Here is a 12,310-nt window from a genome sequence, read left to right on the forward strand (position 1 = left end):
CGGGAGTACGCCAGAAGTGGCAGTTATCCCAGGGACCCTTAAAGCGCGACCTTCTTTTCGGTGATCTTTTGGATCCACTCCTCACGGAAACCACGGACAAGAAGAAAGTTTTGGGTCCAACCACAAAAAAGGCTACCAAAACGCAGTCCTTTCGTCGCCCAGGGCGCCAGCAAGATCAAGCGGCTTCCTATCAGAGATCTCCAGGTCAGTATTCCCCCCGCTTTCGTTCCCAAGGTAGGAACTCCAGGGGCAGAGGTTTTCGCTTCCAAAGGGGAGCGTCCTCTAACAGGGCTTCAAAGAAACCTAGATGGTAATCTTTCCTCAATTCCCATAGGGGGTCGCCTAGCCCATTTCGCCTCTAATTGGCGTCTCACCTCCAAGGACCCCTGGGTCATTGACACTGTTCAAACAGGCCTTCTTTTAGAATTTATTTCTCCTCCCCCGAAACGTTTTATTTCCTGCCCTTCTCCCAGGTCCTCCTCAGATTGTAACCGTATGGAGGAGGCCATTTCTCATTTATTGTCCATCAGAGCCATTCAACCAGTTCCTTCCGGTCAGAAGGGCCTAGGTTTTTACTCCATCCTATTTATGGTTCCAAAGTCCTCCGGAGGTTGGAGAGCTATTTTGGATTTAAAGAAGCTAAACCTATTCATCAAATATAGGAAGTTTAAGATGCACTCCTTATCTTCTATTTTGGCCGCCATCCACACGGGAGATTTCATGGTCTCCTTAGACCTCACTGAGGCCTACCTCCACATTCCTATAGCCAAATGCCACAGAAAATTTTTACGTTTTTCCTTTCAAGGCAGGCATTTCCAGTATAGGGCGATGCCATTTGGCCTTTCCTCGGCCCCTCGGGTCTTTACAAAGCTCTTGGGGTCCCTGGCGGCCTATATCCGGGCGTCTCCCATCCACATTTTATGTTATCTTGATGATATTTTGATTCATGGGAACTCCCTAGAGAAAGTGAAAACAGACCTTTCTGTCACCATGTCAGTCCTTCAGGACCATGGATTTTCCATCAACTTTGATAAAAGTCACCTCCAACCTTCCACATCCATCTTACACCTGGGATCCATTATTAATTCTGAATCCTCCCAGGTTTTTCTCTCTCCCGAGAGAAAACTCAGTATAGGAGAGTTAATTTCTAACATTTTATCTAATTCTTCAGTATCCATAGTAACTCTGTCATCCCTTTTGGGGAAGATGGTGTCATGCATAGGCATCATTCCCTGGGCTCGCCTTCATGCTAGGGAACTCCAGTGGCTCCTATTACCCTTTCAGAGATCGGGGCACAGCAACTCAAATCGTCGCATTGTCATCCCACCAAGTGTTCGCAGATCCTTCAAGTGGTGGAAGTCTCCGGCCATGGACAAAGGATCCCCGTTCAGGTGCCCGGATCAATTTGTCATCACCACAGATGCCAGCCTATCGGGATGGGGCGCCCACGCCCAGGGGATGATAGCCCAGGGCACGTGGTCCCCGGAGGAAGCTTCCAGGCCAATCAATTGGCTAGAGTTAAGAGCCGTTTCCCTGGCTCTGAAGCATTTCTCTCCTCGCATTCCCAACCGGCACGTTCTCATTCTCACCGACAACATTGCCACAAAAAGCCATATCTGCAGACAGGGGGGCACGAGATCCAAGGCCCTCATGAGGGAGGCCCTCAAGTTAGGCCTTTGGGCGGAAAAACATCTTCGGTCGCTCCTAGCCGACCACATCTCGGGGAGCCTCAACGTCCAGGCGGATTGGCTATCTCGAGCAACGATAGACCCAGGAGAGTGGAACCTCCATCAAGACCTGTTCCATCAAATCAGCCTCAGATTCGGCCTACCAATCCTGGATCTCTTCGCGACCAATGCGAACGCCCAACTCCCTCGCTTCTTTTCCAGATTTCCATCCCCGGGAGCGGAAGCAATCAATGCCCTCCGGAGTCCATGGCCTCCAGGCCTACTCTACGCATTTCCTCCAATTCCAATTCTCCCGGACGTGATTCACAAGGTCCTCACCGAGAGGGCCCGAGTAATCTTAATCGCCCCTCATTGGCCCCGCCGGCCCTGGTTCGCGGATCTCCAACAGCTGTCCGTCCAGGACCCTTGGCGACTCCCCGTTTCGGGGGATATGCTGCGGCAGGGGGCCTCATTCCATCCAGACCCGGAGTGGTTCCACCTCACCGCCTGGCTGTTATCAGGAGAGACTTAGAACTGCGTGGTCATGACCCCGATTCAGTGGAGGTCATTTTAAAGGCCAGAAGGGGTTCGACCAATCGAATCTACGACCACACGTGGTCCAAGTTTCACCAGTGGTGTCTACAGGAAGGTCTCTCCCCTCTGTGCATCCCCATACACAGAATCATTTCCTTCCTTATGCAAGGCTTCCATAAAGGACTTTCCACCAGCACCCTCCGGCGTCATCTGGCAGCCATTTCATCTGTCCTAGGGGGTCCCCGCAGACAGCCTCTCCGATCCTTCCCTGAAGTTCAGGAATTCCTCAAGGGCATAGCCAACCTCAGACCTTCCAAGGTCCACAGGTATCCATCCTGGGATTTGCCACGGGTTCTCCATTCCCTCACGCAGGCACCATACGAACCCCTAAAATCGGCGTCCCTCAGGTACCTATCCTTTAAGGTAGCATTCCTGGTGGCTATTACCTCTGCACGACGCATTTCGGAGTTGGCTGCCCTCTCAATCAGGCAGGACCTTTGTCAATTTCATCAGGACAAGGTAGTCTTGCGACTGGACCCCACCTTCTTACCCAAGGTCAGTTCCATGTTCCACAGAACTCAGGATATTGTCCTACCATCCTTCTGCCTCCAACGAGACCATCCCTTGGCAATTAGATGGCACACCCTGGATCTTATTAGAGCGCTGAGAATCTATATCCAACGCACTGGACCCTTTCGGAGGTCAGAAGCACTGTTTATAGCCTATCACCCCAGAGTCATGGGTGCCAAAGTGTCTTCAACAGTAATAGGCCGTTGGATCAGAGGGACTATATCTAAGGCCTATGAATCGGCCTCCCTCTCAGTCCCAGGAAACATCACAGCGCATTCCACCAGGAGCGCAGCCACCTCGGCCGCTTGGGCGACTCAAGCCCCGTTGGAGGAGGTCTGCAAAGCAGCCACTTGGGCCTCGCCAAATTCCTTCATCAGGCACTACAAGATTGATGCTTACGCTTCAGCGGACGCTGCCTTCGGCAGAAGGGTACTCCAATCCGTTATCTCACACGATAGCAATCTAATCCCTCCCTAGGGACCATCTATTGGGTATGTCCCATGTGACTGCTGGACCCGCTCCTTCAGTACGGAGAATAGGCGTTGATTGCTTACCTGAACGCCTCTTCTCGTACGGTGAGCGGGTACAGCAGTCACTTCCCGCCCTTGTATGTGTCTTCTTTACCTTCTATAATCCTTTTTCCTCTAACAATAAGAGTTGAACACTACAGAGCTTCACAGCTGAGCCTAGTCTATGGATTCGCGAATTCTGGGGAAGGGGCGGATCCGGCAAGCTTTTTTAACACTAGGCTCAGTTCCACCGGATTGGACATGAGCAACCCATGTGACTGCTGTACCCGCTCACCGTACGAGAAGAGGCGTTCAGGTAAGCAATCAACGCCTATTCTCTGAAAACAATTTGCCTTCACGGTGTGGGAGGGAGGTTGGATTGGATATGCTCCTGAGGTTTTTGATTGGTGAAGTTTTTTTCTTTCTTTCTTCCCATGATCTGTGTAGTGGTATTTCCACAGAGTTAAGTCAAATTTATTTATTTCTTACTTTAACTCTGACTGCTTATAAAAATGAAATCAAATCAAATCAAATTTCCTGGGTTTTCATGTACAGTTTCAAGGTAAATTTGAGACCAATTTTGATACAAGTCATCCACAATTAAAGCCACAGTTTGTAGCAGGCTACGTTTTATGAGAGAGATCTCTGTTTTCCTCTTAGGCTGCACAAGATGTGATACTTTTGGCTGCAATATCTTCTACTTGGAGATGTCCATTTCGATTAAATAAACCATATAGTGGTGATCCTCAGCTGGTTTTCTTGACAGAATTGCATCAAGTGGTCACTTGCCTCATTATTTTCTCCTAAAATAAATCTGCTGACAGTTTCCATTTATTTCTTCATCTCCAGTGTTCTGGTGGAAATCTCCTACCTTATATTCTTTTTGCATTTGCATTAGTTATTTCTTGAATGTCAGCATACAACTCTTATTTCTTCTGTATAGTATTCTGTATCTGTTATTGGTGCATGAGGACCTGGATTGTGGGGGCAATATGCTGGCTCTGTTAAAAAGTGCTATTGCTAGCATGTTGTAAGCCGCCATGAGTCTAAGGAGAAGGGCGGCTTAAAACTAAATAAATAAAGTAAGTAAGTAAGTAAGTTACAGGTATTCCTTGAGTTTACGACCAGAATTGGAACCAGAATTTCATTTGTAAAGTATTATAATTATAAATTTGAGACACCATGTGACAGAAACTGACATTTCTGAAAAAGCCACCCCATTTTTTTTAAAGGTAGAAAAAGTTAACAATGTGCACAATGCTGAATTATTACCACCTGCCAGTTGGACTCCATTCATTTTCATGTGTTGATCTGCCATATACCGTATTTTTGGTAGTATAAGACCCAGCGGAATATAAGACACACCTTGGTTTTGGGGGAGGAAAATAGGGAAAAGAATTTGCTTATCAGGTATTCATCTGGCTAGTGTCCTTAGTCTGGCAGCTTCAACACATTATTTTATCTCCTAGTTAAGGGCTTTAAAAAAAATTATTCTGAGAGAGCAACAGTGAAAGAGCTTGTAGGCTGGTAAGAGCTGGGAACATCATTAGCACCTGGTTAGGTCTGGAAATAAACATTTGGAGCAAATTAGACCAATTGGGGGGGGGGAACCTGCAAAGACATAGAGTTTGGAAAACATTACTTGCAGAGAGTAACAATGAAAGATCTTGGGTGTATTCATAGCACCTGGAAAAAAATATCTGGAGCAAGTAAAGTAATGGAAAAAAAAACCCTACAAAGACAGGGTTTGCAGAGAGTAACAATGAAAGATCTTGCAAGCCGGTAAAAGCTGGGAACGTTGTTGGCACCTGGTTAGGGCTGGAAAGAAACTTACTCAGAGCAAGTTAGAATAATGAAAAAAAGCCTGCAAAGATTTAGGGCTTGAAAAACATTCTTCAGAAGGAGTAATAATGAAAGAGTTTGGGTACATTCATAGCACCTGGTTAGGGCTGGAAAGAAATATCTGGAGAAAGTAAAGCAATAAAAAACCCTACAAAGACAAGGTTTGGAAAACATTATTCACAGAGAGTAACAATGAAAGAGCTTCCAAACCAGTAAAGACTAGGAACATTGTTAGTACCTGGTTAGGGCTGGAAAAAAACATTTGGAGCAAATGGAGAATGAAAAAAAAAAAATCAAAGACAGGGTTTGGAAAACATTATTCGCAAAAAGTAACAATGAAACATAGAAACAGAAGATTGACAGCAGAAAAAGACCTCATGGTCCATCTAGTCTGCCCTTATACTATTTCCTGTATTTTATCTTAGGATGGATATATGTTTATCCCAGGCATGTTTAAATTCAGTTACTGTGGATTTACCAACTACGTATAGTTTTTTCCAAGGATCTACTACTCTTTCAGTAAAATAATATTTTCTCATGTTGCTTTTGATCTTTCCCCCAACTAACTTCAGATTGTGTCCCCTTGTTCTTGTGTTCACTTTCCTATTAAAAACACTTCCCTCCTGAACCTTATTTAACCCTTTAACATATTTAAATGTTTAGATCATGTCCCCCCTTTACCTTCTGTCCTCCAGACAATACAGATTGAATTCATGAGGTCTTTCCTGATACATTTTATGCTTAAGAGCTTGCAAGCAGGTAAAAGTTGGAAACATTGTTAGCACCTGGTTGGGGTTGGAAAGAAACTCAGAGCAAGTTAAGAGTAACGAAAAAAATCCTGCAAAGACTTAGGGCTTGGGAAACATTCTTTGCAGAGAGAAACAATGAAAGAGCCTACAAGATAAGAGCTGGGAAGATTGTTAGCAGCTAGTTAGGGCTGGAAAAAACCTACATTCAGAGTACAAGATGCACCAAAATTATCAGCCTCTTTTGGGGAGGAGAAAGGTGCATCCTTTATACCAAAAATACGGTATATACTTCTGTGTCTTGAAAGAGTGACATGGTGCATTACAAAACTAGAACATATTGATGGTACTCTTATACTTGAAAAAGTTGGCCTTGAATTAGTTTCTAACCCCATGTTTGCTGTAGAAGAAATTATGGAAGCAACCAGAGGCAGGAAGGGGGAACTATTAGAGGACCGAAGCTCAGTTGCTGATGAAGAAAAAGCTACAGTTGAAAACAAAGAGTGGACAGATACTGAAAATGGAAAAGAAGAACTTTTAAACCAACAGATGGAGGTCAACAAGGAAATAGGAGCAGAGGAAAATTCTGAAAAAGGAAAGGAAGGTAATAGTCATATGCCTACTTAGTTAATGTATTTGTTTCAGTAGCAGTGCTAATACATTTAAACCATTTTAAATTTTATAATCAATACAGCTAATTTGTCACTGAAAAATCAGGTATAATTTTCCAGTGATATTATTCAGGACAGATGATACTAGCAGATTTGTATGAATTTATTTTCAGTTCAAGTTCAATTAGCATTGTTCACTACCCTTGAGTTATTTAGAAAATAATAAAGATGGGATATAAGTTTTAAAACATTGGTAAATCAATATTAAAAATGCTTATGAGCTTTTATCATGTGTTTCCTATAGAATCATCAGATACGTGTGATGAAAACAATTTTGGACTATCACTTCCTGGAAGCAGCATCACAAATGTTTCTGCAGAAGAGGCTGATGCTTCTGAAGGGAAGAACACAGTAGGATGCGATTCAGAAATTTCTGATGATAATAAGGAAGACAAAAACATAGCATCAGAAGTTATTAAGAATATTTCAGGTACATAGATGGTTTTGGTTTTTTTGTGTCTGGAGTTGAATTGAGTAGTTTCCTAAAGATAAATGCTGTTTTGCTTTTCTTTATCGCTGTGTAGTTATTAATTTCAGAGCTTATTGAGCTGTGGTGGCGCAGTAGTCAGACTAGTATTGCAGGCTAATTCTACCGACTGCCAGCAGTTTGATTCACACCAGCTCCGTTGACTCCACCTGTCATCCTTCTGAGGTCGGTAAAATGAGGACCCAGATTGTTGGGGGACAATATGCTGACTCTTTAAACTGCTTAGAGAGGGCTGTAAAGCACTATGGAGCAGTATATAAGTTTAAATGCTGTTGCTATTGTTGGAGCTATAGTTAGTATATATCTGATGTTATTTACAGTTTTACTTTCCATAAGATACACAGTTTGATTTAGTGGTTAAAGGAACCAGGTGAGAAGCCAGGAGATTGTGGGTTCTAGATTTATCTTAGGTATTTTGTGATTTGGATCAGTGATTCTCTTTCTACTCTAGGAAGAAGGCAGTGCAGGCAAATTCCAAAAATATTAGCTAAAAGCTACAGGAACCTATCCAGGATTGACTCAACAGCACAAATTTCTTTTACATAAACTCTGGTGCAAAATTAATAAACATTAGTTAAATATGTTTAATGAACATCTTTCACATTACTGTTTTTACTAGTTACACTGATAGCTTAATGATACTGATTGTTTAATGCTGGTATTTATAATAAAATTTAAATGACATGCTTTGGATGATAAAATCCAACATCTTGCTATCTTGTACTAATAAGAATTGTGGATTAAAACTTCCTAGTGGGGAAGATTATTAATCACAAAGTGCCCAAATTCTTGCAGTTTCATAACCACCTTTTAACTATATTTAATATTATGACATCAGTTTCAGATGGTGGCTTGTCAACCTAGTTTCTTGAAATAAACTCTAATATTAAATACATTATGAGTGGGCAGTTGTCTTCCCTTGTAGCTTTTCTCATCCATCCATCCTCTCTCCCCTCCCGTTCCAGTCTAAAATAATATAGATATTTATCTATCATGTATAATTACGAGACTTGTGTAGCTTTTTGATTTTAGATGTTAATGTTCTGTATTGGAAGTGTTGTTCAGGTGAATACTATGTACCTAAATTGGCTTTTCTTTTTTTTTGTAGACGAAACAACTAAGACAATTCCTAATCTGAACATTGATGCATCTGCTGAAGCACTTTTGTTAGACCCAGAAAACAGCAGTAGCAATGAACCAAATTCTATGCAGAGTGAATCTGTGAAGAATTCTGATGAAGTGGACATCATTGAAGGAGGTTCTCAGAACTCAGACGATCTAGGTACAAATAATGTTTAATAATCACAAAAATGTACTACTTTTGTGCTAATTTTTAATATATACTGGCTGTGCTCATATGCCTTACTTGTATATTCGTCTGTAAGCTTCTTTTTTTCTCCCTCTGATAGGCGATAAATCTAATGGTGAGAGAAGTGACTCTCCAAATGATGGACTAGGCACTCCAGGTTCAACGCGAATGGTCACTAGATTACGAAATCCAGATAGCAAACTCAGTCAACTGAAAAGTCAGCAGGTTGCTGCTGCAGCACATGAAGCTAATAAGCTTTTTAAAGAAGGCAAAGAGGTTTGTGTTAAAAGTGTTCTGATTCATTGAAGTGCCAAAATAACAAGAATTACAAACAAAACTCGAAACTAATATGCATGGAAATGCCAGCAATGAAGGCATCAGTATCTATGCACATATGTATATACTGTACATGTGTATTATTATCATTATTATAGTATTTGTATGCTTCTGAATATGGGATGATACTTTGTTTTTCTAAACATGTGCTTTCATTTTCTTCATTCTGGAATTCAAAAATTCTCTGTTGCTATCAGAGATTGTGAATCATGCTTATGTTATTTTGGTCAAAAACGTTAATGGCATGCAAGCCTAGTTTATTATTGAGATTTGTTCATGTGTTTATTTATTACCGCTATACTGTACTTGCATTGTTGAATTCCAGGAAATCTCTAAGTGTTACAAGTAATAGAGAAATAAAATAAAAAGAAATACAGAACATCCCTTTCAAAAGAGTTGATGGTAAACCTGGCAGTAGAAGTGCATCGAAACTAAAATTTTTGGTTTAAAAGCAATATCTACCATGGTATATAGAGACTAACTATTATACAAGACAAACCCTATGTGGTCAAATACATGCCATAGTAAACATTATTTATTTATTAGATTTTTTAAATGCCACCCTTTTCCTTAGACTCATTCTTAACATAATAGTTCATAAAAGCTGTAGAATTTTGCCTCTTTTTTAAAAACTTTGAGATTTAAGTTTTTTAAAAAAAAACATTCTTCACTTTTGTTGCTTTTGTTTGTTTGTTTTTTGACTTCAATAAGGTGCTTGTGGTTAATTCTCAAGGAGAAATTTCCAGAATGAATACCAAGAAGGAAATAGTAATGAAAGCAGGCATCAGCAATTATTTTAAGCTGGGTCAAGAAGGGAAGTATCGTGTCTACCATAATCAATATGCTAACAATTCTTTTGCTCTGAATAAACATCAACACCGAGAAGACCATGACAAAAGACGTCACCTTTCTCACAAGTTTTGTCTAAGTCCTGCCGGAGAGTTCAAATGGAATGGTTCTGTCCATGGGTCAAGAGTTCTCACAATATCTACACTAAGATTAACAATAATTCAGCTAGAAAATAACATCCCTTCCTCATTCCTCCATCCCAACTGGGCTTCACACAGGTAAAGACATCTATGATTTTCATAGGTATATTGGGCATTAAATTTGGGGAAACACATCAGAGTTGAAGAGCTTTTAATTGAACTTTCAACACTGGAGAAATAAAGAAAAAACAAAGGAGTAAAAATGAGATAAACATAAAAATAATACTTAGCTACTTCTGTTGCAAAGAAAAGAGCAGATATAGAAAAGACATTGGGAAGGGGGGGAGGACATTCAGAAGGGATTTCAGTGAAAATAACATCAGATTTTATATTTTATCATACTATAGATCTGTAATGACAAGCCTATAGCACACATGCCACAGGTGGCATGTGAAGCCATATGGCAGGGCACACAAGGAGTTGCCCTATGTCTGCTCCAGCATAGTTGCATACGTTGGCCAGCTGATTTTCAACCTTGGGGAAGACTACAGTGGAACCTCGACATACGAGCAGCTCTACTTACGAGCTACTCGAGATAAGAGCTGGGAGGGGAGCGACATTTTTGTTCGCCTCCCGAGCTCACATTCGGGATACGAGCGCCAAGGAGCTGTCTCCTGAAGCCAGCACCCCCCCGAGCCCCCCAGGCCGGCTGCCACGTTTTAAAACACGCGCGCCGCTTCGCAGCTGTCTCCTGAAGCCGAACGCTAACTTCCGCGTTCGGCGGCAGCGGGTTTTTTTGTTGTTGCACAGATTAATTGACTTTACATTGTTTCCTATGGGAAACAATGTTTCGTCATACGAGCGTTCCGACTCATGAGCCTCCTTCCGGAACCAATTAGTCTCGTAAGTCGGGGTCTCGTAAGTCGGTATTTCACCATCCAGAGAGTTCAAGGAAGCTTCCCTGAAGCTCTGGAGTGCAAAAAACTGTCCCAACGGCAAATCGGAAGTTCAGAGAAACAGATTTCCGGTTTGCCCATTATGCTCTTTTTTGCAGTCCGGAGGGTTCAGGGAAGCTTTCTAAAGCCCTGGAGTACAAAAAACAGCACAACGGGCAAACCGGATGGAAAATGGACTTCTGATTTGCTTGTTGTGCTGTTTTTTGCACTCCAGGGCTTCAGGGAGTTTCCCTGAAACCTCCAGAGTGCAAAAAACAGCACAACGGGCACACTGGAAGTCCATTTTTCCAAACTTCTGGTTTGCCTGTGTGGCTGCTTTTTTTCACCATCCCAAGCTTCAGTGAAGACTATGTGCATACACAGGGATAGGAGGTGGGGATTTTGCACATGTGCAGGAGCAGCAGGGTGGGTGTGTGTGCATGCGCTGGAGGGAATGGGTGTGGGCACATGCATGCATGCTAGCACATGTACACACTCCTTTTGGCACGCGAACCAAAAAAAGTTCACCGTCACTGCTATAGATATATGCCAGTAGCAATGTTCCCTCTAATTTTTTTTCGGTGTGGGCGGAAAAGTATAGTGTCTGAGCGACAGTCCCTTTGGGACTGGGCGGCATAGAAGTATAAATAAATAAAAATAAATAAATCCCTTTTTTTTATTAAAAGAAATTAATAATTTAAAAAAACCAAAATCCATTACTATTAAAACTAAAACAACCAGCAAAACTATTAATAAAAACAGGTGAGGGCTGGGGGTTTTTCTCTGTTATTATTTAAGTGCTTTTACCATATGCTTTAAATCAAGAGTCACTTCTCTCTCTGTTTCTCTCTCTTTCCTGTCATTCTCTGCCTCAATCATTTTCTCATTTCTCTTTTTTTCTCCCCTTTTTTCTATCATTTCTCTCTCTCTTGCTTTCTCTGTCTCTCTCACTCTCTTCCTTCCTCTCTCATCTCTTTCTTTCTCTCTCTTGCTTTCTTCCTCTCTCAAGCTCTCTTCCTTCCTCTCTCATCTCTTTCTTTCTCTCTCTTTCTCTAACTTGCTTTCTTCCTCTCTCTCACTCTCTTCCTTCATCTCTCATCTCTTTCTTTCTTTCTTTCTTTCTTTCTCTCTCTTTCTCTATCTCTCCCCCTCTTGCTCTCTCTCTTTTTCTCACTTTCCCTCTCTTGTTTTCTTTCTCTCACTCGTTCTCTCTCTCTTGCTATCTCTTTCTCTCCCCCCTCTTGCTCTCTCTCTCTTTTCACTTTCTCTCTATCTTGCTCTGTCGCTCTCACTCTCGTTCTCCGGAGGCTGGCGAAAGTGATTTACAATGTCGGACGCGCGGGCCGGCGTGCGCTCTCCCCATCTCCCTGCCAGCCCGCCTGGAACATTCAAATTAAGAAAACCCTTCGCTCGTACTTTGAATGTTCCAGGCGGGCTGGCAGGGAGATGGGGAGAGCGCGCGCCGGCCCGTGCGTCCGACATTGTAAATCGCCTTCGCCGGCCCCCACTGTGAGAACGCCTGCCCCGCCTCTCTTGCAGCGGAGGAGAAAGAGAGGCGGGCGGGGAGCAGCGGCGAGTAGCCAGTGGCGCGAGGGGGCTAGAGGTGCGGGGGGCGGCAGCGGCTTCGTGCGCGCCCTTGGAAAAGGGCGCGCGGGGGGGCATTTTGGGGGGCGCTGGCGCAGGCGTGCGTAGCCTACAGGGAACGGTGGCCAGTAGACCTGGGATTGAGGTTGAAGATAGTGTTAAGTTATACCATCACTTCAATATTGTTTGGA

General features: G+C 42.7%; 1 protein-coding gene across 8 annotated transcripts in view; it reads left to right on the forward strand.

The window, feature by feature from the left end:
* The window catches only part of BPTF (bromodomain PHD finger transcription factor), a 108,412-nt gene that overhangs the window by 34,311 nt on the left and 61,791 nt on the right, over window positions 1-12,310 (forward strand). For 7 of the 8 annotated variants that reach the window (XM_070740339.1, XM_070740342.1, XM_070740341.1 and 4 more), the window contains exons 4-8: window positions 6,275-6,472; window positions 6,784-6,969; window positions 8,135-8,308; window positions 8,436-8,611; window positions 9,383-9,738. In XM_070740339.1, coding sequence (XP_070596440.1) covers window positions 6,275-6,472; window positions 6,784-6,969; window positions 8,135-8,308; window positions 8,436-8,611; window positions 9,383-9,738 — 1,090 coding nt within the window. The remainder of the gene's footprint in view (window positions 1-6,274; window positions 6,473-6,783; window positions 6,970-8,134; window positions 8,309-8,435; window positions 8,612-9,382; window positions 9,739-12,310) is intronic. The other variant, XM_070740343.1, reaches the window with a different exon arrangement.

Source organism: Erythrolamprus reginae, chromosome 2, assembly GCF_031021105.1.
Source record: "Erythrolamprus reginae isolate rEryReg1 chromosome 2, rEryReg1.hap1, whole genome shotgun sequence".
NCBI lineage: Eukaryota > Metazoa > Chordata > Lepidosauria > Squamata > Dipsadidae > Erythrolamprus > Erythrolamprus reginae.